This window comes from Falco naumanni, chromosome 4, assembly GCF_017639655.2.
Source record: "Falco naumanni isolate bFalNau1 chromosome 4, bFalNau1.pat, whole genome shotgun sequence".
NCBI lineage: Eukaryota > Metazoa > Chordata > Aves > Falconiformes > Falconidae > Falco > Falco naumanni.
The window spans coordinates 22,323,697-22,347,567 of record NC_054057.1 but is presented as its reverse complement, the minus strand read 5'-3'; the positions used below and the strand labels follow the sequence as shown (position 1 = coordinate 22,347,567).

General features: G+C 37.2%; 1 protein-coding gene across 5 annotated transcripts in view; it reads right to left on the bottom strand.

Moving 5' to 3' along the window:
• Positions 1–23,871, bottom strand: part of SUGCT (succinyl-CoA:glutarate-CoA transferase) — a 337,763-nt gene that overhangs the window by 294,655 nt on the left and 19,237 nt on the right. For all 5 annotated transcript variants that reach the window (XR_005827518.1, XR_005827517.1, XM_040591739.1 and 2 more), the window contains exon 7: positions 1,739–1,830. Coding sequence is in view for 3 of the 5 variants with exons in the window: in XM_040591739.1 (XP_040447673.1) it covers positions 1,739–1,830 (92 nt within the window). In the remaining 2 variants the exon portion in view is untranslated. The remainder of the gene's footprint in view (positions 1–1,738; positions 1,831–23,871) is intronic.

Sequence of the window (23,871 nt, the reverse complement as noted above, 5' to 3'; positions counted from 1 at the left end):
AATGACTAAGTTTAAATGAATTGTTAAGAGCCCCCAGTGAATAGATAGAACTGTTACTAACAATGATTAAATGATTCCTATGATTACATTGCCTCAAGTCCTGGTGAGGTGATGCGAACATCTGGACTTCCAGTGTACAACTTACCACAGCCTTTTAATAAAATCCATCTTCATAATGGCCACTGAGGACTATTACTCTCATAATACAACTTATATGCAATTATTCAGTATAACACTTGTATTTTCTGTCGTTCACATATCAATGCAAGGCTTTACAAGGGTCCTATTTTTTTTTTCAATTGTTTCAACATACATAATTCATATGGTACCAACAACACTTGCCCCTTTCTACCAGTTTATACTCCCATTCAATTTTGTTTGGTATATTTTGAGGTGTGCATGAGGTTTCTGGCATTGAATTGGAAATATTAACCTTCACTCTACAGACATCAGGGTCAGAATCTAAAGATTATTTGCACTACAGTTACTGTGGTCAGTCATTGCTTAGTGCATATGTGCATTATACATTTGAGAAGTACCTGCAAGGACTGCGCTCAACTTCATGTCTTTTCGTGTTCCGACATGGAACATCCTATGGGTATCATTAACATGGCAGCAATGGGCAGACTGTCGTAGGACATTAGGCACGAAATCCTTCAGCTTACTCAGTCTAACAATGCCTGACTTTTTTTTTTCTTCTTCTTCTTTTAATAGGAAGGAGGGCTCTGGTAACAATAATTGCCACAAGGCACAGAGTTCGGATGTTTGCCATTGTTCTCAGCAGAAAACAAGTCTATCTGCAGAATATCAATCCTACAGTTGAGTTATCCAGATCATGCTTGGTTAGCTTTCAACAAACCCAGGCAAACATGAGTATCTGACACTAAGTACAGAAACTTGATTAATTCCTTGTTTATCTAGGGCATGCAAGTATCATATTCTAAAGATCTGCACTACTGCTTCCAGAGTACCAGCAGCACCACCACAGAAACTAATGTTTATGATGCCTAGAACAGACCTGTAACACTATCTCACTTAAGCAACATTTGGAGACAACATCCCCTGCATCTGTAGGTGATTCAAAGTCAGGTTAAGTAAACGCTTATTTGACCAGCATTTTTCCAAGGTAAAGACACACATTCTATGCATCCCTGAAATCCAGATACTAGACTCCTTCTATGCTTCCTGCACTATTGGAGCTACCTTGGATATAGGTGGAAATAGCAGCACATAAATCTTTTCCAGAAACACTAATGGCATCTCTCTGCTTATTTTCAGGCAGGATGATGAAAAAGACAGTTTGTCAGAGTTACTTGGATGGTTTCATAATTCCCTCTTTCAAAGAGGGAATATCAGTATCAAAGCATAGGTGAGAATTCCCATATATATGTATGGTTCCATCATCCAGGTGTCAACAATATGTCTATTACAGCTCTTGAAGTGACTACAAGTGGCCATTAACAGGTTAGCATAAATTGTCAGCTTATTCACTAGAGATTTAGGATACCATTTGTCTTACATTTTCTGTTTCTCTGGTGTTGGCTTTGTAAGCCTGGAGTGAGATACTTGAAGGATGTAAGTACTATCATTTTCTTAGATTCCCAGAGATATGTCTCTTGTCAGACTCAGGAGTGCATGTATAACAGATGTCTTAGCATAAACTAACTTGCTCCACGCAGCATCAGGTTTCATATATAGCACAAAAAAAGCTATTAGATTTCTAAGTTGAGCACCATACCTCATGCCCTGTGATATGCATGAGACCAGAAACAGCAGCTGCAATGGAATCATATCCACCTCTCTGAACCATTGGACCAGTCTGACCATAACCTAAAACAGAAAGGGAACAATTAGTAATTCCATCAAGGACAGGTATGACAAGCACATATTACCATATTAGTACAAAAAGGAATGAATTAGTATTACTCATCAGCTTTTTTTCACAAGTTGTCCACACTGTACAACCAATGAATGCTACTGTATTCTATTAATTCCTGCATATTTTTAAGAGTTTACTGTTAGATTTATCCTGTGCAGGTTGATGATGTCTTTAGTATTAATTCTAGACAGATTCCTTGCCCTCCTATGTTTCATTCACTTTGGGTAGAATCCCTTTTTTAATCTGTTGTGTCAGCTGAGGTGGGATTCAGATGTCATTTTGGAGGCTGCATGGTATCTCTACGGGCCTCCAACTGCTGTCCAACTGGGCCCATGCTGCTTGAGTTATATCTCCACTCTGCCATAAAGTTACCTGGAATACCACAAGCGATACCAAAATCATGGAACTGTGGTTTAGACACATTAATTGTTCCTCTCTTACATCTCTTACTTTATTCCACATCAATAGAACTACCTTTGAAATAAAACATTGTTTACAACAGAGGGGAAGGTTGGCCCTTTAGCAAGTACACACAATCTGTTTGACAAGAGTTAGCAACAATGAAACACAAAATACAGAAAAACTTTAACAGAACTACATAAATACAGCTTTGTTCAGCTATAGAATTAACTTTGAATGAACAGCTATAGCCAGAAGGATGCTGTCTTGCTTTTGTCTGCTTTAACTCAACATGTTCTTTCAACAGCCACCACAAAATCTTCCCACTGAGGAGGTCTTGCTGGATCAACTGAAAAGGTTACAAATCCAGACACTAATCCTATTCCTCTGCCAGGGGTTACTGCCCTGTTCAGTCATGGTATAGCCTAATAATTTAAGGCTGAAACTGGAGGCAGTTAATATACTGTACCTGTACAATGTAGTGACCTTAAGTAGTCAAAAAGCCAAGTCTGGTTTTCTTTTTATAGACCCAGTGACCACCACCACAGAGGGGAGAAGTCATCAGGGAAGGAGCAACATGTTTGATTGCTATTATTAGAACTAATAGAAACCATCAGAGCCCTTAAGACTCAGATATTAGAGTCTCTCCTCCTCCTCAAAGAGGTAGCAAATCCAAAAGCTATTCTTATGCTTTCTTTTTCCTTTCAAATATCTTTAGGAGAAATCCCCTAATTGCAGGAGCAAACTGTTAGGAGATACCTGTCACAGACAAGATTCCTAGTTTGGCTGGCACTTTTAAGGCAGTGTTTCTGTATTACTCTTAGCTGTGAGGACAGTATTAAAATAAGAATATTTCAACATATACTGCAAGATAACTTCCTTAATCTCCTAAACTCCTTTTAATTATTCTCCCAGAACAGTCTTTTCTATATACAGACAGTCTGTTTGGTAGATGTAATGATCTAAGCACTGGCTATGTTCATTACAGCACACAATTAAAAGTCAGTCATTGGGGTAATCTTCCTCAGCTCCTCCACTTGGACCAAGGCTGTTACATACAAAATTCGTAAATGGCTTCTAATGTACAGTGCAAGAGAACAATGATCACTTCAAACTGGAGTTAACGCACTTTGCTACTCCAATTAGTATTTAGTAAATCATACCAGGCAAAACAATTGCCACTAGCCATACCGATTTCCCCATTACACCACAAATTATCTTAATTACCTGCTATTTCTCTAGAGACATCAGATCCACATTGTGCAAAGTTGAGGAAGAACTCAACTTCTACACTCTGTGTCACAGGGAATAAATATCAGGATACGACAGACAACACATTAACTTTGTCAATGTGGCCTCAAAATAAACTTTTCAGAAGAAAGGATTAGACATTTTTCTTATGGTCAAACCTGCACCTTATTGACTTCACTACTCACAAGAGAGAAGAAAAAAAACCTACCAGTTTACCCCGTTTTATTCAAAACCATGTCTCTGACAACAGCTGACTGAGACCCTAGAGAACAACTGGTGACATTTCCTTTCATATTCACACACTTTACAGAAAACAACAGTGTTTTCATTTTCAAACATCAGAGGACTAGCAAATAAAATAAGGTGGATCAACCAAAAATGCTCTGAAGGGCTCTAACTAGACATATACCATTATCTCATTGGAATGAACTGTAGCATTAAAACCATTTAAATGTGTGGGGCCACTTCAAACACAGAATCTTGCTCAATAAAAAAAAAAAAAAAAACAAACATACTCAAAACAACTTTAATTGAATAGTGAAAAGCATATTGAAGTAAGTGAGAAATTATGTACTGGCCTCAATTATTAAGAAAGAAAAGACATCTCAACACGTCTGCTCACACAAATGTTTTCATAAACAGAAAACATCTGAAAATTAAGTGTTTAGTATGTAGACAGAACAACTATAAAATGCTTTGCAATGCTCTTCTGGTAAGGACAAACACTGATCCCTCAAACACTATACTATATTCAGAAAAGGTGACAGGCAACAAGTAATGCATCTTTCTAGTGGTATTTTAGAAATATGATTTTTTTAAAGTCCTTTTCACACATTATAGCAGCCTGGTTTCAAAACAAGGTTTTCTGGTTAAAATTAGAGGTTCTAAGGAATGTTTAATTAGTTTTCACAGGTCACAGTAGATTAACCAGAAAAAAATGCATAATTTTGCTTCTGATCTGAATTCTGAACCGACAAAGCTAGTGTGGGAACAAAATCTGTTGTCATTGGAGATGGTTTGCCCTGGGAACTAGGGACATATAAAATGCCTGGAAGAGGTTGCCATCTAACTGTAAGAGTTAAGTAACAAACACCTATTCTTAAAAATGAAAGATGTCATTATCCAGACAAAAATCAGAGGCTGAACTTTATCACTCTACTAAACTACACAGGTCAGTGGAGCAAACCAGTGCAGAAGTTTTAGAAGCAACTATGAGCACAAATACAAAATGTTTGAAGGAGAGCACAAAATTACATTCAGAAAATTTTCAGCCTGGCTCACAGATCTCACCATAATTGTAATATATACACACAGACTTTTATATCTGTGTACATATACATAAAAATAAATAAAACAACTTCTTAAAGATATAAAAATGCCACTTGAAGTTCCTGTTTGTCCAAATACCCTGCACTCTCCCACACTTAAGTCGAGCATGCAAAAGCATAGATTTGCAATTACACATGCTTAACCCTAAATATCGGTTCCTGTTTAGTATAACATAGTTACCGGCTTATCCGGTTTAGATACAACAAAAAATACTTCGGGCTGAAAAGATAATCCCTGTTGAATGCAGAAAGAATAGACTTTACAGCAAAGGTCTGAAGAGGAAACAAGGCAACTGATCACACTCTTGCTCTGGACTGCCCTCTAGTGGAGTTCACCTCCTTAGGCGACAGGCAATATTTAAATACTCTCCACCAGCAGAGAAATTATTTTAGACCCTTAGGTCCCGTGAAAAAGTTTTTATTTCTGGGAATGTATTTCAGAGGAGAGACAAACGAACTTAAACTTGATTTGATTTAGAAAACTCTTTTATTATTTCAGATGGGGAGGGAGCTGCATAGATGCTTAATCCCATGTCAAGTTTTAGATTTGTATGAAAAGGAATCTGGAAATAACAAAAACAAAAAATGTTGCACACACCCCCAGAATCCCTATTCTACACCTTGCACTAAGAAGGCACAATTTATTCTGATACCTGCGACATGCTTACATACCTAGATCTCAAAACTGTTGGCAGTATGAGCGGTTTTGTTCTACTGCAAAATGTACATCAGTTTCACATTCAAACCAGTTACAAGTCACAATAACCTCCAGTCGGATCTCCAAGTACCTCCTAAAAACTCTCATTGTCAAAACATCATATAATCTGCATAGCAAGCATTTGAAACCACTAGACACACAAACTCTAGCTGTCCACTAAAGGACTATTTGCTTATTCAGCACAGTCACATCTAAATCCTTCTGTTCTTCTTCTGACCCTGCAGCCAAGCCTACCTTCTCCATAATAAAGCATACCTTTATTGTCTTTACCTTTTTGTGAGCAAGAAAAATGAACTGGGTATGAGACCAGTATGAAAGAACAAGTTGTACTGGCTACTTTGGATCAGCTTAAGGGAAACGTGGGCCTTTATGACAGACATTTGCAAAGTGAATGCCACAGCTTTCCATCTGCAGTCCTGTATCCCGCTGGCAATACTGTGTTCTTATCACAGACATGCTGTGATATTTATTATTATATATTAATATCTATATAATATATTATGCCGGTGATACTTAACATCTTCTGTTTTTCAGAACTTGTGAGTGGTTTAAGATAAATTTGCAGCTGAAAATTTTGAAAGAATATTCTTAACTAAGGTCTCCACTGTCTCCCTTTGTTAGTCTGCAGCGTAACATACAGTGTATGTATATTCAAAATGAGACATGCTTAATGTGACATATACCTCTGTTCCTGTACCTATTTTTTCAAATTTGGGGAAATATGACAAAGTTTCATAAAATAAGGCAGCTAACATCAAATAATGCAACTCACAGCTGTTCTAAAAAAAGCCTCCAGTTGTTTGATGGCCATATCTTTGATACAGAGCAATAAGAGAAGACTCATGATGCCTAAAAAATATTTATCTAGCAAAACTGAGAGATGAACACATCAAGATAAACAGTAAGCTACAACAGCACTAAGATCCTCATCACTAGCTGAGGACATTACAAAAGTAACTATGCAAGACACTAATTGCAACTGATTGAAGATCCATTTGGTAAAATGGATTAAAACAAATTTCCCATGAATTTGGCAATATACACCCATTCCAATTAAAACTAAGACTGCTGCTATTATCAGATTAAATTACATCGTTATTAATACATCACAATTCCTGACAAAGGGAAGGACAGAAAGTATTTATTTCCCCCAGATTTTTCTAGTTAGGTCAGAGAGACCTAGTAAACAGACACTCTTCAATAGGAAATAAATCTTAGCTACTTCTCTTGGGCTGGTGTGACATTCTTGCTCTGATGAAAAGGGGCCAATTAGTCTGTAAGGCAGAAGTCACCTCCGACACAATGAAGCTAATCACTTCTGTGCTAAGTACACAAGTGCCATGTGATGGCACTCAAGCTTTGGCACATAACACAGGAAAAATGATAGTATTTACAGGCATCATATGGGACAAAAGTTTGGGAAAAAATAACACTGTCATACCAAGCTACTGCTAGTTTATCCACCTTAAAAAGGTCAATATATTTATCACATGAGAGATATACTTTGCTTTGGAATCTACACTAAATGATTCTCTTCTGAGAGACAGAAATAAATATTATGAAGTGAGAAAGGTCAGGCTGAAGATTAGGAAAAATGTAATAACAGTAAAAGCAGTTAGACTGCATAAAAGTGTTAGTAGCGAAGCTGCCAAATGCCAGATGCTCAAAAATGTCACACTAAATTTAAAAATGTTAGCAAAAACTGTTTCCAAAAAGAACTCTTCAAAAAACAGACTAATGTGTCTTTCCAGGTTTAGCTTTATAATACTATGTTAGATACAACATAGCTTTATTTCATTTCTCCAGATGACAGTGGGATTTTAAGCTACATTTATGGCAGACTTCTTCATAAATTTTAAGAAAGCAGGGAAACCAAATAAACAACTTTGTCCCAGACAAAGTTCCATGTGTCCGTAGATCCTACGCTATTCCAAGACATGTACTGAACACACATTTGGACATCCTGCTTCCTTGCTTAGGAGTTACTGACAATATGATGACAGGATTCCTAACGTGTATAAAAACAATTCATTTCAACTAGGAGCTGCCTGAAAGCATCTGGAATACACGGGCGCCAATGTGTTGCAATATCATCACTTGAAGGACAATCACCCTAACACCAATATTTTTATGTAGGTTACCTTAAATTCATTCGGGATTTTAACAAACTTTAACAGAAATGCTTCTTCATTTCTCAGGTTTGTGCATTTGATTTGCAATTTAACACTTCCCTCAGGATAGTGGGTCATAAACACAGTTTGCACCTTCTACGAAACAACAGAGAAAGAAGTAAATCTTAAAAAAATACTAAAAGCATGGGAGCTGGAAGGCAAACAAAAGAAGTCATGCAACACCTGAAATCGCTGCTCTCATTTCTTCAATTCAATTTGCTTTCAAGCTCATGATGACCCTGCCCTGTAATTAACTGCTACAGGAAACTCTGAATATCCTTCTCTGTGTCATTAAAAAAAAAAAAAGGGGGGGGGGCCAGCATTTCTCATTATGACCTTTGTCCAAAATATTTGTATCACATGCTAGAGAAAACCAAACGCCATCATTTCTGCACTTCTTCATGATTTGATAGCATGATAAAACTTTATAAGACCAAATATAAAACACATTGTACTAAGGGAGAGGAAAAACCAACACGGAGACATGCTGTCAACACAGACCACTTCCCTGTAGCTCAATTCCCACATGACAAATGACATTATAAAATCAGTCTGTATAGGATATTCTGAGCAAAACATAGAAAAATATGTTCAGCATAGGCATTTCTACAAATAGGGCCTAAACATTGTCACAAATTCAATCCAGATAGATGGCTATCCCTGCTGAATAACAAATTAATGAGAAACACCTTTTGACTTGTTCTATTGCCAAAAGAAAACATTCAATTAAAGACAGCTTACATCTTTACTTAATAAAGATTAATGAAACAAGCAGAAGAACACAAGCAATTCTCTGTGATGACAAAAGCCAAAAATCTAACAGACGCATTATATGAAACTTTGCAATGTCAGTGCTGCCAAATACGTTAGCAAAGTGAGTAAAGACTTTTGGAAAATGCTTGCCATGTGTTGGTCAGAAGGAAAGGAAGTACAACTTCCTGGGTAGGCAAACTTACAGGAGATCAGAACCGATACGAAAAAGGTGAAGTCAGAGCAAACTGTCAAGAGAGATAAAAGGAGTTAAAAAAAAAAAAAAAAACCGAAAAAACTTAAGTCAGCAGGCATGAAATCTGACCAACAATCTGACAAGTCCATTTCATTTCCCAATTGACAATTCTGAATAAGTAAAATATATCAGTTACTTTATTGCTTTTACACATGCCGATTCAGACATTCTAACCCTATATTTAAACAAAATCAGGTGTCATAAGTTGGAAGGCAAAGCTAAAATAAAATTATTAAATCAAATGCAAAACTTTCTGCTAGGATCTACCTACTGAAAGACTAGAAGGGGACGAACAACAGCCTCCGCCAGTTGTCCAACTACATGCAATCTTCATGCGATCTGGGTACTAAGCCTCACGCAACTGCTCTGAAAACACCAACCACACTTCTAGGAGGCAGCCACAGACCGGTTCAAACAACGCAAGCCTGGTTTTCAAGAGGCTTTTAATCAAGCCTGAAAACTTCTTCTAGCCTTTCGATAAACCAAATGTAAGTTAAAAGAAAGCAGTTCTTGCCTCCATAACCTAAACTGTAGTTACCTAAGAGATGCTGCCATCACTCTTTTGCTAAGTCAGCTGAAGTTTAGCTTGGCACTGAATTTTAAGGCAGCACCAGCTTCCCAGTCTAGAAGGTGGCACTCTTTTACATGACCTCAGAAATCAAATGCAACATGGTAACCATTTTTCTGAAAAAAAAAAAAAAAAAAAGAAAAAAAATCAATTAAAAGCTTTAGCTTTTAGATGACATTCAGATTAAGTACTCAAACTTTTTCCCCCATCCTGTAAGGAGGCTGAGACACACCCAAATTCCCCAATATTGTTTCGGTTTACACAAATATTCTTACCTACACACTCTTAAAGGCAACAGCTCAATCCTTGTACCCTGCTCAGTATAGATAAAGTTTACCTTGTGACTCCAAATACTTATATTGTAAAAGCTAATTTTAAATAGCGACATCAATTACTCCTAGCAGTGTAGCAATGCCATTCTTCTAGAATCCATCCACGCCATAAAACTTGCATAGAAACTAGCAACGTACCGTGGTGAGCTGTCTAACCTCTGCGTGTCCTCACCAACTCCGACAGAACCCCAGCCACACACCTCTGCCATGCTATTACTGCTAAGGTAGGAGAGCAAATTTTTTTGAGAAGCACCGGGCTAAATGCTGGGCATCAGCCAGGAGTCAACAGAAATACACCAAACTTCAGCTCAAGAGATATTAAGAACTTAGCTATTTCTGTAGTGAAAAATGTGTAAAACTAAGGAGTACCTGCAAGGTGTATTTTCTATGAATATTTATACTGCCATGGCCAAGCAGTACAGTGCCAGGACGGCCTTAGAGAAGGCCCAGCTCTGAGGCCACAGATACACAGTAGTCTCTGGTAAGGACATTTTTATCCTATGACAGAAATTTAAAGTAACTACTTAAGTACATAATTATTTTTCATCTGAATCAGACAACATTCATTCTAAAGTGGATATTACCTGAACAGACCTTCATTTGTTGTGAATATACATAGTTCTGTGGACAGACAAATCTGTGCAGCAGCATCCAGTTAAGAAGCTGACTTTGACTAAGCACTCTGCTACACCCAGGGGCTGCGCTTCCACACGTGTGCACACACACGAGTGTGTGTACTGTAACCCTGAACTCTCCCCCTGAGATCAAATACATAGTCAGTCCCTCAAGGGGCTGAAGGTGGAGAAGTGTCAAACCCAAAATCAGTATGAAATTCTTTCTAAACTTTCCAAATATTTTTTCAAAAATTCAAAAAAAAAAAATCTGTGAAGTTTAACTCCCAAAGAGGATTAATAAAGTTATATGGAATACAATAAGTTCTTAAAATTCCAGGCTGTCCTTTCAACCTGGCAACTTTACTGATACTTTTTGAGCCCAAGTTCTCTTTGGTTTATACACACCAAATACACACACAGAGCTCAACCCTCACTCATCTCAAAGAATAAGCACACATCTACACCCTATTTCAAAAAGCACAAATTTTAACATGAATTTCATTTGCAGTCCTGATAGAACATTAATTTTCTATGCAACCTAATGATGGTTTAAATCTCAGCTTGAAGTTTAAATGTTCTTGCAGATCAGATGAAAGTAGAAAGTCACAGTAACTTACCAGTACATTAAAGACTACGTGAACATAAAGAGAAGTTGCAAGAGCCTTTTTTTGGAAATACATATGAAAGTGATCTTGAATATTCTTCGCGTTAACAGATTCCCTGATTATACAATGCATAGTTAAATATAATAGTTGCTGATCATTTACAGGAATTTAATATGTGGAGTGGTAAGAACTAAATGCATCTGGTTACTTGAAACAGCTGAATCTAATAACAGATTAATTCAATGTATTGCCTAACTTGAATATTTTTGTACTAACAGATTTTGCCAATTGGCTCCTTAGGAAGGGTCATATGTGAAAAGAATCTTTGGCCTTAACAAAAAAAATCCATAGTGGACACAGCTGGTATTTCACATACTTGTCTTTTTCCCCTCTAAAGATTTTCCTCATACTTGTCTTTTTTCCCGTCTAAAGATTTTCCTAACACAATTATCTCTAATCAAATTCTCTGACATTGATAAGAAACACCTTCTAAATAAATAAATACAATATAAAATATAACAAGATATAAAATATAACAAGATAAGTTGTTCAGACTGAACAAACTTTACATTGGACAAAGTACTTAAACACCTTGGGACATTACTTTGTGAAGGTTTTCAGAACTGTAATAAAGGTAATAGAATTAGAGCAATGCATAGCACTGGAGATGGTATCTTTACTTCCATACCTTGTCTTTCACTATATTTCGGCTTTTCAGTTTGAATGCTATAAAAATTTAAGATTCATTACCAAATTCACTCCCACATATCTTAAGATCATGACTTGACTTTGACAGAAATAAAAGAACTGACTATCATATAGTATAACCCGAGCAGGTATGTGATACATAATACTCCTTCATACTGTACAAAGAACATAGTTCTATACAAGTAAGCATGTCGTAGTCACAGTTCTATAAAATTAGTTTTGAAAGATGTACTCGTTTGCAAGATGTTACAAAATTTTGGCCTCCCATTCTCCTCCTGAAAAGGTGGTCAGGGTTCATGCAGACATTATCACAACGGCACTAGGCACCCCTATCTTGACTTTGAAATATCCACAAGTACTCTACTCCTGGACAAGAAAGCCATCCTATCTGTCAGAAAGCTTTTCTTAATGTTTAATTGGAATCTTTTTTGCTGAAATTTTAATAGTTACTTCCTGTCCCATGTATCACAAACAGATTATTCTCTTCTCTTTACAAGAACTTTCACTTATAGGAATGCTGTTATCCACAAACCTCTTCCCATTACACCCTTACTTTGCAGTAACATCTACACCTTCCAATGACAAAGCTTTCTCTACAAGACAACTTGCAGATCAGTGGGTTTCAGCCAACTCTGACATAAACACTGGGATGCAGAGTGCTTTTAATGTTCAAGTACATGGAAAAGTGCCAGATACTGCCACCATTTTGGTTTCTAAAAATTGAAAAATAGCCTATATTTTGCAAAAGTTTGCGTCCTCTCCACCCAAAACTGTTTTCTTTTTCTTTGTTAGCTACTGATACAGTGTTCTATTTTACAACAGTATTTTAAAAACAGAAATAATGAAGACCATATGCTTACTGGGAAACATTTTCAGGTCAACACCAGCTACTTAACAGTCTTCCTACCAATCTAACACCACCCACAGAAAATACCATGAATGGGCACAAAGACACTGGATCTTTGTGCCATTTGAATAAGTCACATTCAATTCTTTGGTGAATCTCAGAACATCACCATTTTAAACAGTAAAAAAAAAAAAAAATCCTGCGATTTTCATACGAAATAAGTCTATCAGGCAAGGAAAAAAAGACTAATAAAACAACATAAAACAGGTAAGAAGGTCACAAGGCAGGAGATTCCCTGAAAAAAATAATTCCATTTGGAAACCAGCAGAGAAATCTTTAGTAATAACAAATAAAATGTTTGGTGATCTTTTCTTGGGTCTTCTCTTTAGGATATTAAAGCTTAAACACAACAAATACTGCTTTATAAAAGCCTACTGCAAGGCTTCTGAAGCCGCCTAAAATCTTCCAGCTTTATTTCTGTTAACTTAGCTAGGCACTAGTCCAAGTATAATAGCTACTGAAAAATAAACATTAAGCCATCAGTAAGTGTCTCCACAATTGTACTGTGTTGCTATGCTGTTCATATCCAGGATTTCAGTGCCTAATCTGGTTTCATTCACTGTAAACTAACCCAGTGTCAAATCTTATGACTCACAGGCTCTCTGTCTGCTATGGTATTCTTCATTAGGACAGAGTCCAAGATCCTGAAGTTTCAGATTTTATACAAAATACTGGTACTCAGATGAAAGAACAAGCAATGAGCGTGAAGTCATAAGAAAAATATTACTTCCATGCACAGTTGAAAGTCAATACTTAGTTTTAAAGCAAGGAAGAATTATGACTTGTTCATTAAGCTTCATATATGCTTCATTTTGAACAATGAATAGGAACACAGTGTTTAAGAACAGCACTCACTTTCAACTGTTTCTTATTCCTAAACTCACAGTATTTTAGACATTCAAGCTACGTGTGAATGAAGAAATAATAGTGGAACAAAATAGCAAAGCCTTCCTGCTAGGATGCTTAATGCCAGGGCAAAAGGCTAGCTCAATCACAGAAGGAGGAAAAAAAAAAAAAAAAAAAAAAAAAAAAAAAACACACCCTAGCTGCTGCTAGTGTGCTGATGACAGAAGCAGCAGAAATTCAAAGTTTAGTGTCACTCAGCTAAAAAGCCCACCTTACTGGAGGTGCACAGCAGATCTGAATCATACAAGGATATCAATCCTACTGACAGAGAAGGGGTCCTGTCAGCTCCCATCTGTTTTTCAGCAACCTTTGTTTTAACATGCCTCCTTTCAGCTTCCACCCTTTTCATATTAGTTTGGATTACCAATACATTTTGGAAGTTTTGTCTGTATCAATGCCAGGGGCCTTTAGTATTCTAGAGGTACTGGCAAAGCACAAGCATAGGGCAAATACAACTTTCCGGACCAAATCATGCCTCATACGAGAATGTAAAACTATGGAGACACATCTCTGAGCAGACCAATTTTACCATCAAAAGAAAAGGTTTATCAATACAATAACATATCTGCTAATGGCTTCTGCCAAAACAGCTAAATCTGTCAGCATTCACACCTCTTCACACCCCTGATCGACACAGCTGTGCTGACAGAAGCCTGTGGTATAGAAAACAGCCTCATGCTCAGTTCCAAAAGGTTTGTCAACCGAATTTTACAGAAGACTCCTCTTCTGAATAGACTTGTTTGGCATCCCAGTATGCTAGTTTTGCAAGCAGCAGAGAAAAATTATATAAACCTACCAGCAACATGAATATGTTTTAAGTAGGAAAGTTATCCTTTGGTTCTGTGTGTTGACAGAGCATAACTACATTAGTCCTGTATAAGGAGATATTTTTTAAGTTTGGTTTTATTCTGAAACACCCTAAAAATGCACCTTTGTGATACTTATATTTCAATCACTCCTGAACTGAATACACACTTTTTTGGTGTAAAACACATTAGAAAGCACTGTCACCATCACCACTAGAAAAACTTAAGGACTCCAAGAGTCAAGTTCATCTTGATTCTCCTCCAGTTACAAGCTACCAAGCTGAACTGCTCTGTGACACATCTCTGTCATATCTTGCTGGTTCATACTCTATTTGGTGACCTTTTGGCAACTCACATCCTCCAAATGGGTTGTAAAGGTCTATTTAAGGGGCTTTAGTCCTGCAATTGGTATTTGGGCAGCAGTTCTATCGATAACACCCTGAACGGACCAAAAGCACAGCAAACCTGTGCTCGTGCTGTCTAAGCTGCACTAATGGGTGTAAAAGTTTAGGGGAAAAGCATAGAGTAGCACAGGAATATGAAAACAAGTGCACTAGATCAGACTTAAGGCACATCTAGCTACTTACGCTGTCTCCAGCAATTGAGAAAAACTGATGCCAACACGAACAGGATAAGTCTATCTAATATTTTTCTTGAACATTCTCCCAGCTTCCAACAGTTTGCAGCTGACAGTCTTCCTGAGTAAGCAGATACGGGTTTAAGTTTGTCATTGATAGGTAAAGTTACATGACACTTCCCGAGTCAACTGACTAGGGGTAAGATACACAGAAAACCTTTGCAAGTTTCAGGTGCTTAGACTAAGCAGACACTTTCAACTTAATTACAACATAAACAAGAACAAACAAACAACAAAAAAATCTGTGAAGATTTTGAACAACATCACAATATTTTAACAAGCAATTCCAAAAATTCAAATCCTATTAATCAGGCTTCTAAAAGATACGACCCTTAAAAAGGAGTATTAAAAGACATGAACAATAAAGTAGAAGTAACTCAAAGTAATCCCATTATTTGTCATCTGTTTGCATATCTGATTAACAGTGGAGTCATTTTTTTCCAGTCTTCCTCAGAATGATTAGGATTACTTTTTTTTCAGTAAAAGTAAAAATTAGCACAAAATAACCTAACTTTATATTAAGAAAAAACACCAAATACACCACTAAACCGGGGGGGGGGGGGGGGGGGGCGGGGCGCAGCGAGGCGGCGGCAGGGGAGAGTACTGGGTCTAACACACTCATATAAATGTTTTTCATTTGTGTCCAAGAAAGCAAGAGAGGTAAACACCTGTTTGCAGATGGATCACCTATGATACAAAACAGCAGGAAAGATTTAGGAGACCTTCATAAGCAGCAAAAATGAGGATCAAATTCCTTGTACAGTATCAAAAAGAACCCTCTGCTTGCATAGCTGTGCTTCAGCACAATAGTAATTGGCACCATGGGCAGAGAAACAAATTAAAAGCTTCCACCGGTCTGCATAATTCATTTCTGAATAAAGCAGTCAACTGCTGGAAGGTTATAACAGCATTTGATTCCTTTTATACATAAATAACATTTACAACAATTAAATTTCATGAGGTTAGGATTGCAGTTTATATTTCATATACTAAGTATTTCACTCTGGAAAGAATTACTGACTACAAAATGCCAATCCTAAAGCAACAGACTCTATTCTGGAATGAGTTTTGTGCCAAGCAAAAGGAGTTTGGGGGACTTTACAGGTGACTGTCTACAAGGTAAGAGTGAAGCAGAGGCACAATAATATCTTAACATTACTGCCAAAACAAATCAAGTCCTTAAAATGTGATTGTCCCTAAACAAATAAGGGCAATTCTCAGAAACCTCAGCTATAGCACCACCTCCCTCTAAATCAATGGCTCTCTTTTCAGAGTCTCCTTCCTGAAGTTTTGTGTTTACACAATTCATCTTTTGGTCCTAAAGATGTCATAAGAGTACATTGACAGCACACACTGCTACACCATGATAAATGACACAACCAATAAGCCACAAAAGCAATGCAAATATAATACCCGAAGGCCGATTTACCATGCTAGTTCAGAGACAGCTCCCTTTTTTTGCCTACGCAACACTATCGAGTGATGTAAATGTATTCTGACTGGCCTCATAAACTCACTTTTGTAAAGGAAAGAAGCTACATAAACACATCTAAGTTGTTCTCTCAGGGAATTTACCACTAGACCTATTTACCACATAAGACCACCACCGATAAACCAACGCACCACCATGGTGATTGATTGCTTTCTTAGAAACAAGAATTGTTTCTTCAGAGAAACAATTGATTTTTTTTCTAAATTATAATAAAAAAAAGTACTTTTTTTACATCACTGAAGTAATATTTGGGCATCTGCATTTCTGCCAATTAGTTTCTTCACATAAGCAAATTCTTTGCCTTTTTATATTAAAGTTTTCTGGTTTAGTGGCTCAGCCAAAATGAAAATTTGACATTTAAATTGTAGAAATTCTGCTTGCAAACACAGTATAAAGCAAATAGAGATTGCATCAGAGTCTTTAGCTACTTTTTTCGTATGATGAACACAAGAAGTAAGGAATGATAGTTTGAAAAACTGTCCTACTCCCTGGCAGCATAGGGAGAACTAGTTCCTTGGCTTTGATTTACATCAAGCAAATTTCCAATCATAGCTTTTTGTTTAACTTCTTTACGAGACAATTGCTCTACAGTATTTAACCCTTGTGCTTTATAAATGAATGCTGTTCCCAATTCTTGCAGAATAGTTAGAATTAATAGTCTTAAAAGCATCAGGACATTTGATTATACATTGATGGCCACCTGAGATATCAGAGTAATTACACATGAGAAGCTGCATGCCATAAAGCTAGTTCTTTACCGCAGAAGAAACTAGTTCCCAATCTGTACAAACATGTAGTTGCCACTGCAAATTACAAAGCAGCACATTAGCACAAGGCAGAAAAGCACTGAAGTATTCAATTAATATCTCTCTGTACCTAAAAACTGCAAGGTCATAGTAACCTACCCTCCTCAAAATCAGACCACCATTACATTTGATTGAGTTTCTTTCACATATTGGTCCTGAGGTGTACATACAACTGACACCACTTAGTTCAGTGTTTGAAAGAGTCACTAGTTATCTGCTGGCTTGTTCCAAACCCTCTGAGGGAATATCTTCATAATTGTGCCTGTTCTCCTGATCTATATAATTATCTACTCCTTCTCTTAAGAACATCAGGCAGCAAACTCTGCAGAATATTAAAAGGCAAAATTTTCTCTGCGATGCACTACCAGTTTTAAAAATCCAGTCTTCCAGCTTCACAAGATGCCTTTATTACACTTGAGAAAGAAAATGGCTAATACTGTATCTGTACCATTTATTATTTTGTATGCTGCTCTTGCATTCCCAATTACTTCACTCTCTGAAAACCAAAGACAACCTACTTCTCCAACTGTCATGACTGAACACTTATTTTAGCTCCCAGAATTTTTCTTAAGATTTTATTTTCTTAATACTTTCATTCTTTGAATACCAAGAAGTAGTTTAGCTATTTCTACAGGTTAAGCAAGGAATTATTTTTTTATGCTTTCACATACCATCAGGATCTTAATTTAAGAACTACTATGTGAAAACATACAGAATGCTTTAGGAAGAGATGGCTAGACGACTACAGCAGTTTCTTCTGATCATAGCAGCTTTTTTTTTTTTTTTTTGTTAAGGAAAAAACCTGAAGTTTCCAAGCTACCTTTCAATATGCAATGCTGTTCACCTATAGATTGCTCAGATTGTTCTCCCAACTCTCTTCAGCTGTCCAAAAATTTTTTGAAATACAGTACCCAGTAGCAGACCTAGCCTTCCAACTGAGACCTTACCAGTGTGGAGCAGGGCAGAGAAACAGTCATTTATGCCATATTTGTCTTCATATAATGCAGTATGATACTAGTCTTTCATCTAACAATCTGACATTGACTTGTGTTCAGCTTCGATCAGGCCCCACTGTTACCACCAAGCCTTCTGAGAATGCCTCTTTAAAGCAATGTCCTCCATGCTATATTATAAGGACTTGATTATTTCTGATTCAGCATAGTATAATGGACTTGCTCCAACGTTCAATTCTATCCTTGCACTTTAGTAAACAATTTGGTCAAGGCTATTTTTAATTAGAATCATGCTGTATAGATTTACTCCCTTTCAGCTTTGTGGGCCTTCAGAGTTGCATGGAGCTCTCAGGCCATTAAGTTCAGCTTCTACACCACGACTTCATCACATGTGCATGTACTGACACAGGGACGTTGGGGTGCTTTAAATACCCGGCTTTGGGAAGAAAAACGGAGCAGAGTCAAGGCATGAAAAACTGAAGTGAGCTCTCTCTTCTGAGTTAGCCACATCCCCAAAAGCAATTTTAAAGAGTATAAGGCTTTAAGAAAATGATGTCTTCTACCTGTAAATCAGCTCCAGATGCCTCCTGCCTCTCAACTCTAAAACCCATGACAAATTCCCTGTAGCTCATGATCACGTGAGGATTTGGGGCTCATCCACATTCTATTCCATCACCTATTTTGAGAAAAAAAATATCCAGCAACAGTGTACTGCCTTCCATGTCAATCATGAAATACCAATAATAATTATTTATGTACCATGAGAGCTAAGATGTCAGGGAGACTGTGACCACTCCTGAACTACTTTTTTTATTTATTGTACATCACATTTTCCTAGTTTGTCTATGAAAGCATTACTCAAAAGAGTCAGAAACTTTACTATAGTCAAAATACATAGCACAAGGTTTATTACGCTGTTATAGATAGGTAATTATATTGTCCCAATAATGATTTTTGTTTCCACAAATCCTCAGTCTGCTACTCAACTCGTCAAAAACTATTCTCAGACTATTTTATCTCTAGACCCCGATTACTAATTTCTCTTAGCTTGAAGTTGTCTGTGAGTGGGCAGTTATCAAAAAAACCTGACAGATCAAGTCTTTAATCCATCCATCTTCCAACTGCATAACGCAAAAACTAACAGATTGGAAAGGCCTGATTTTCTTTCCTAATGCTGGAAGGCTCTATTTTTATCAACTCAAGCTCAGGTAGAAGCTTCACAATTTTTTCCCCTCCAAATGCTTTATTCAATCACTGTCAGCACTTAAGTTCATATTTCAAGGCTTGTAAGCCTGTGATTGTTGTGTTTATGTAAGCGAGGTACAACATTCGCAGTTTACCAGACCTGCCTCCTTGTTCTTAGGCCACATTAAGAGCTACTGGAAGCACAACACCCAGTTTGTTCTGACAATGCCTCCTCCAACATACCAGTCCTCATGCAGTGTCTTCTAGTATTAGAGAACAAGACATCTGTTGAAATGTTCTCTATGAACACCATTTACTGAAGACCAGTACCAAGACATCAATCCTCTTTTTTGCAGCTTCCAGCTTCATTAATTACCTCACTCTCCAAACTATTCCTGCTTCTAACATATTTAAAAGACTTTTAATGCTTTAAATTCTCAGTTAATTCTTCTAATTTCCATTTAATTCTGCGCATCATCCTGCTTGCATTGGTTATTTGGCTCAACCAGCCTACATATTTTGTTATATGGGCTTTGTCTTTTTTATTATTATTTTTTTATTATTTTTGTGTTCCCCTCCAGTTTGTTCTGCCTAGTTTTAGAGTCTCTATTTTATTTTTTTTTTAGTTACAAAACCAAAAAATAAAAATTCTCTTTTTAGTATTTTTGGGTCACAAATTTTAATAGCTTTTGAACAGATTAATGATCAGGAACACTTCTATAGCTGCTATTATGTAGTGACAACTGCAACCACTGAGCCAGCTTTTGAATACAACTCAGTTTTCTACTTGTATGCTATCAATAAAGAATTTACAGCATCAAGAAATTATTTTGCCAAATAGTATCACTATGAAATACACAGCATTTATTTTTTTTTGTTAAGTTGGAGCTATCAGTTCGTACCAGCTAATTATATCTAGACTATAACCACCTAGAAATCACATGCCATTTGTCAGGGGAAGGAGTGGGCACAAAGACACAGACACTCCAAGTTACCCACAATTTTACAGACCGGCATCACTTGGTAAAAAGGAGTCTACAAACAGTACTTAGTCCAAGGCAATTCCACATATTACCACAGTTAGTTAACAAATTGGAGGATGTGAAGAACACTTCAGCTAGCCTTTGCCCAGCAAATCACACTGCAGTTGGCATTTCTTTCCTGTTGTGAAAATACTGGGGGCAAAGTAAGATAGATATACATCAAAATTGTAACATTAAATGCTCTCATGAGAAGCCACAACAAATTACCCGTAAAAAAGATGATGTACTGGGAAGTACCAAATGCTGGTTCTTTTGAGTTACTATTAACTTTTATGTAGATGAGTGGAGCTTAGAATAGATTCATCAGAATCACACAAGACACAAGATTTACTTACTATTTTTGAAGATAACTTATGGACCTTAAGGACTTTATGTATATTAAAGCCACATATACAATTCCAGATTCAGATCCATATGAAACTCAGGTGACACGTAACACTTTTATAAAAGTTTTGCCTTCTTTCTACCTAACTTTTTACTTTTTTACAACAATACCATTTGCTAACAAATTAACAGTTTAGTACAGTCAAAGTATTTATAAATTCAGAGTTAAGACTAAGTTCTTTGGGGTGGGGGCTGAAAATGTCCAAGAAATATTATTTATTACAGTAACAGAAAGTTAATAAAAAAATACCAATCCCCAAAATGTTATCTTCGTAGCTCCTCTTGGTTTAACTAAGAATATTTCTAAGATTTTCTATGATTATCATATGTATTCAATTTCTTTCATGCATAATCACTCCAAAGAGTCTTTATAGGAGTAAAATTTCTTTCGAAGGCAGAAAACTAAGCATTTAAGGACTAAAATGACAGAAAATAAAATTTGAAACAAGATTTTGTAATGCTACAAGCAGCATACAAAGCAACCTGCGTATGATATGAAGCATTACTTCCCAGAAAAGGAAGAGACAAAAAAGCCCTGAGGAGCATTATCTTTGGCAAAACCTGTAGGCAAGAGAGAAGTAAGCACAATTCACACAGCTTAGCAGAGGAAGGGAATGGGGTTGAGAATCTGCGAGTAGCAGCTTTCGTCATTCGAAGACAACTACAAAATTATTTCAAAACATATTGCCTTCAGAGGCTTTAATAAAAGGGGGGGGGGGGGGGGGGGGGCGCAATCAATAAAGTGCTTTGATTTGAAGACAATGTTGTCCTTTTAAACAGTGCCCCCTCCTGTTCAGAAATAAACTGCGAGCCGGACCGTACCAAGAGCAACGAATGGACATTCCCTAGAGACCTGTATATGCTTTACTTTAACCAGCCAATTGTCAAAAATTTAAACTAATCTCAGCCACAGACCCGAAGAAATACATCTAAACTAGTTCTAATATTACACTCATCAGTAAAACCAACTTGTGAGTTAGAACAGGCAATTTGGAGCTCAAGAGCACTCAAAACAGCAGGAATATTGGGAAATATCTGGGAAATCCTTGCAACCCTGTAACAGTCACTGCAGGGCTGGATATATTCTATCAGAGCTGTTTGGATAAGCAACTCAGTTGCTAATCAGAGTTTCCAAAATGCCACTAAGGAGGCTGCATCTGGCTTACCCGTGTCTAAACTCTTCACCTACACGTGACTCTGAACTTTAAGAAAAATCACACTGTATTCCATGTTACTCTCACTAACAACTTGCAACAGTCCAAAATCTAGAAAGGGAGAAATACTATTCCTGTATTTAAAAAAAAAAAATAGCTCAAATCTGGGTAAGTTATAAAGTAGCATATCTTCTGACTTCTAAGAAGCATTTATTTCAGATTTTATATTCTGCCGCAATACATGCCCATTCAGCTGAACCAGTCACCTCCATACATGTACATTAAATGCTTTTTTTTAATGCAAATTAAGTCCAATCTTGATCTTTAAGCTATATAACAATCAGAGTTTTGAATGTTTTCAGAATTTCTCACAGAATGTTTCTGCTGTTCTTAAGCACAACACTGGGGAAGGGGGGAGGGGGGGGAAGCAGGTTTGTTTTGCTACATTAGAAAAAACAGCTTACAGCTGTTTGCTTAAAACCCCAAGAATTTCTGCTCTTTAGAGTGAAGACTTTAAAGAACGGGAGACCTTTTTGTCATGGTTATGCTTTTTTATTAATGCTGCTGTATCTTCTCTCCACTAGAAAAATCCTCAAATCTAGCTTAAGGTATCAAGGGGGCTGGGACATATACGCTCTCCAAGGAAATATTTTAGTGCTTCAAGGCTAAAATCTCCAAAGATTCAGTCCATGAAGTGCATGCATGTTCCATCGTACCATACATCCCAGCACTCTGTTCTGACAAATGTATGTACACTGTCCCCACAGACCAACTGAGCATGCTCTAGTCCTGTTTTTATTTGTATTTACTGCTCACACTTATTGTGCACGAGGATAGCACTCAAAAAGCAAGCACAGAGTATCCCCTCTGCTCGATTCCTGCTAGCACTGCAGTGTAGGAAAAGAGAAACAGAAGAAAATGGAGGTTAGAATGAAGATTCTAAAGGACTGGAGAACACGATGGGCTGGAAAAAGATGTTGGTAGGAAAATGTAAGCCTGAAGCCAAAGGAAGCAAGGGGAAACGTGTTCAGTGAGGAACTGAAGTGGAGAGGGAAAGAGTCTGAACTGGCTGAGCTAGACAGTCATGGCTAGGAAAGGGCAGGGGGGAGGGTGCAGACCAAGAAGGAAGGGAAATATATTTGACAAAAAGACCAAGAAGAGGGCACAAAGGCATCGTGTAGGTGGGAGGCTGAGAAGAATAGAAATACTAGTCTGTAGGCCACAAAAAGTGAGGAGAAAGGGACACTAGGAGGAACAATAAAAACAATTGGGATTAGACTAGATTTCATGGTGATACTACAACTTAAAGCAAGGAGGCCAAAGGAAATAATGAATGAGAGGTAAGCTGATTACATCTCTATGATATTTTACCTACCATCCAGAAGGAGAAATAAGTTTAATGGAATACATACAAGTGTTATATTACAAATGGCACATATGAGCCATTCATGACCACATGAGCAATGCAATACACTCTGAAGACAGCCCAGCCCCACCTGGTTCCACGTCAAGCAGTATAAAACAGAAATTCCAATGTACCAGGACACACAGGAACAGTTTCACAAGGAGAGCATTCATTCAGCATCTGAACCGCTTCAGGGATCAAGCAAATAACCTAATCCATAACTGGCTAACAGCTACTATCATTGTAACCACAAACGCAAAATGCAGCTAGCAGGTGCCGAACCAGCCAGTGACTGGGATAAAAATGTTCTAGAAGGTGAGCCTTTACAAAAAGGCTATTGGTGACACTGAGGTCTGAAGACAAATGCAAGACCCCTATTTTCACATAAGCCTTGTCACAAAGTCTTTAAAAAGTGAAAGCACCACTCTCCAAAGTGCAAGGACCAACCATGGTAACAATAAGAATGGCAACTACCTGAGCACACTCTCTGGAGCAGCACAAGGAAAGGATGCAGTACAGTCTAGAGTCAGAAATACCATATATTTGGATAACCCCTAAATTTAAAAAGTTTTAATATCCATTTTGATTTATGTACACTTGCATTCAATAAGTGA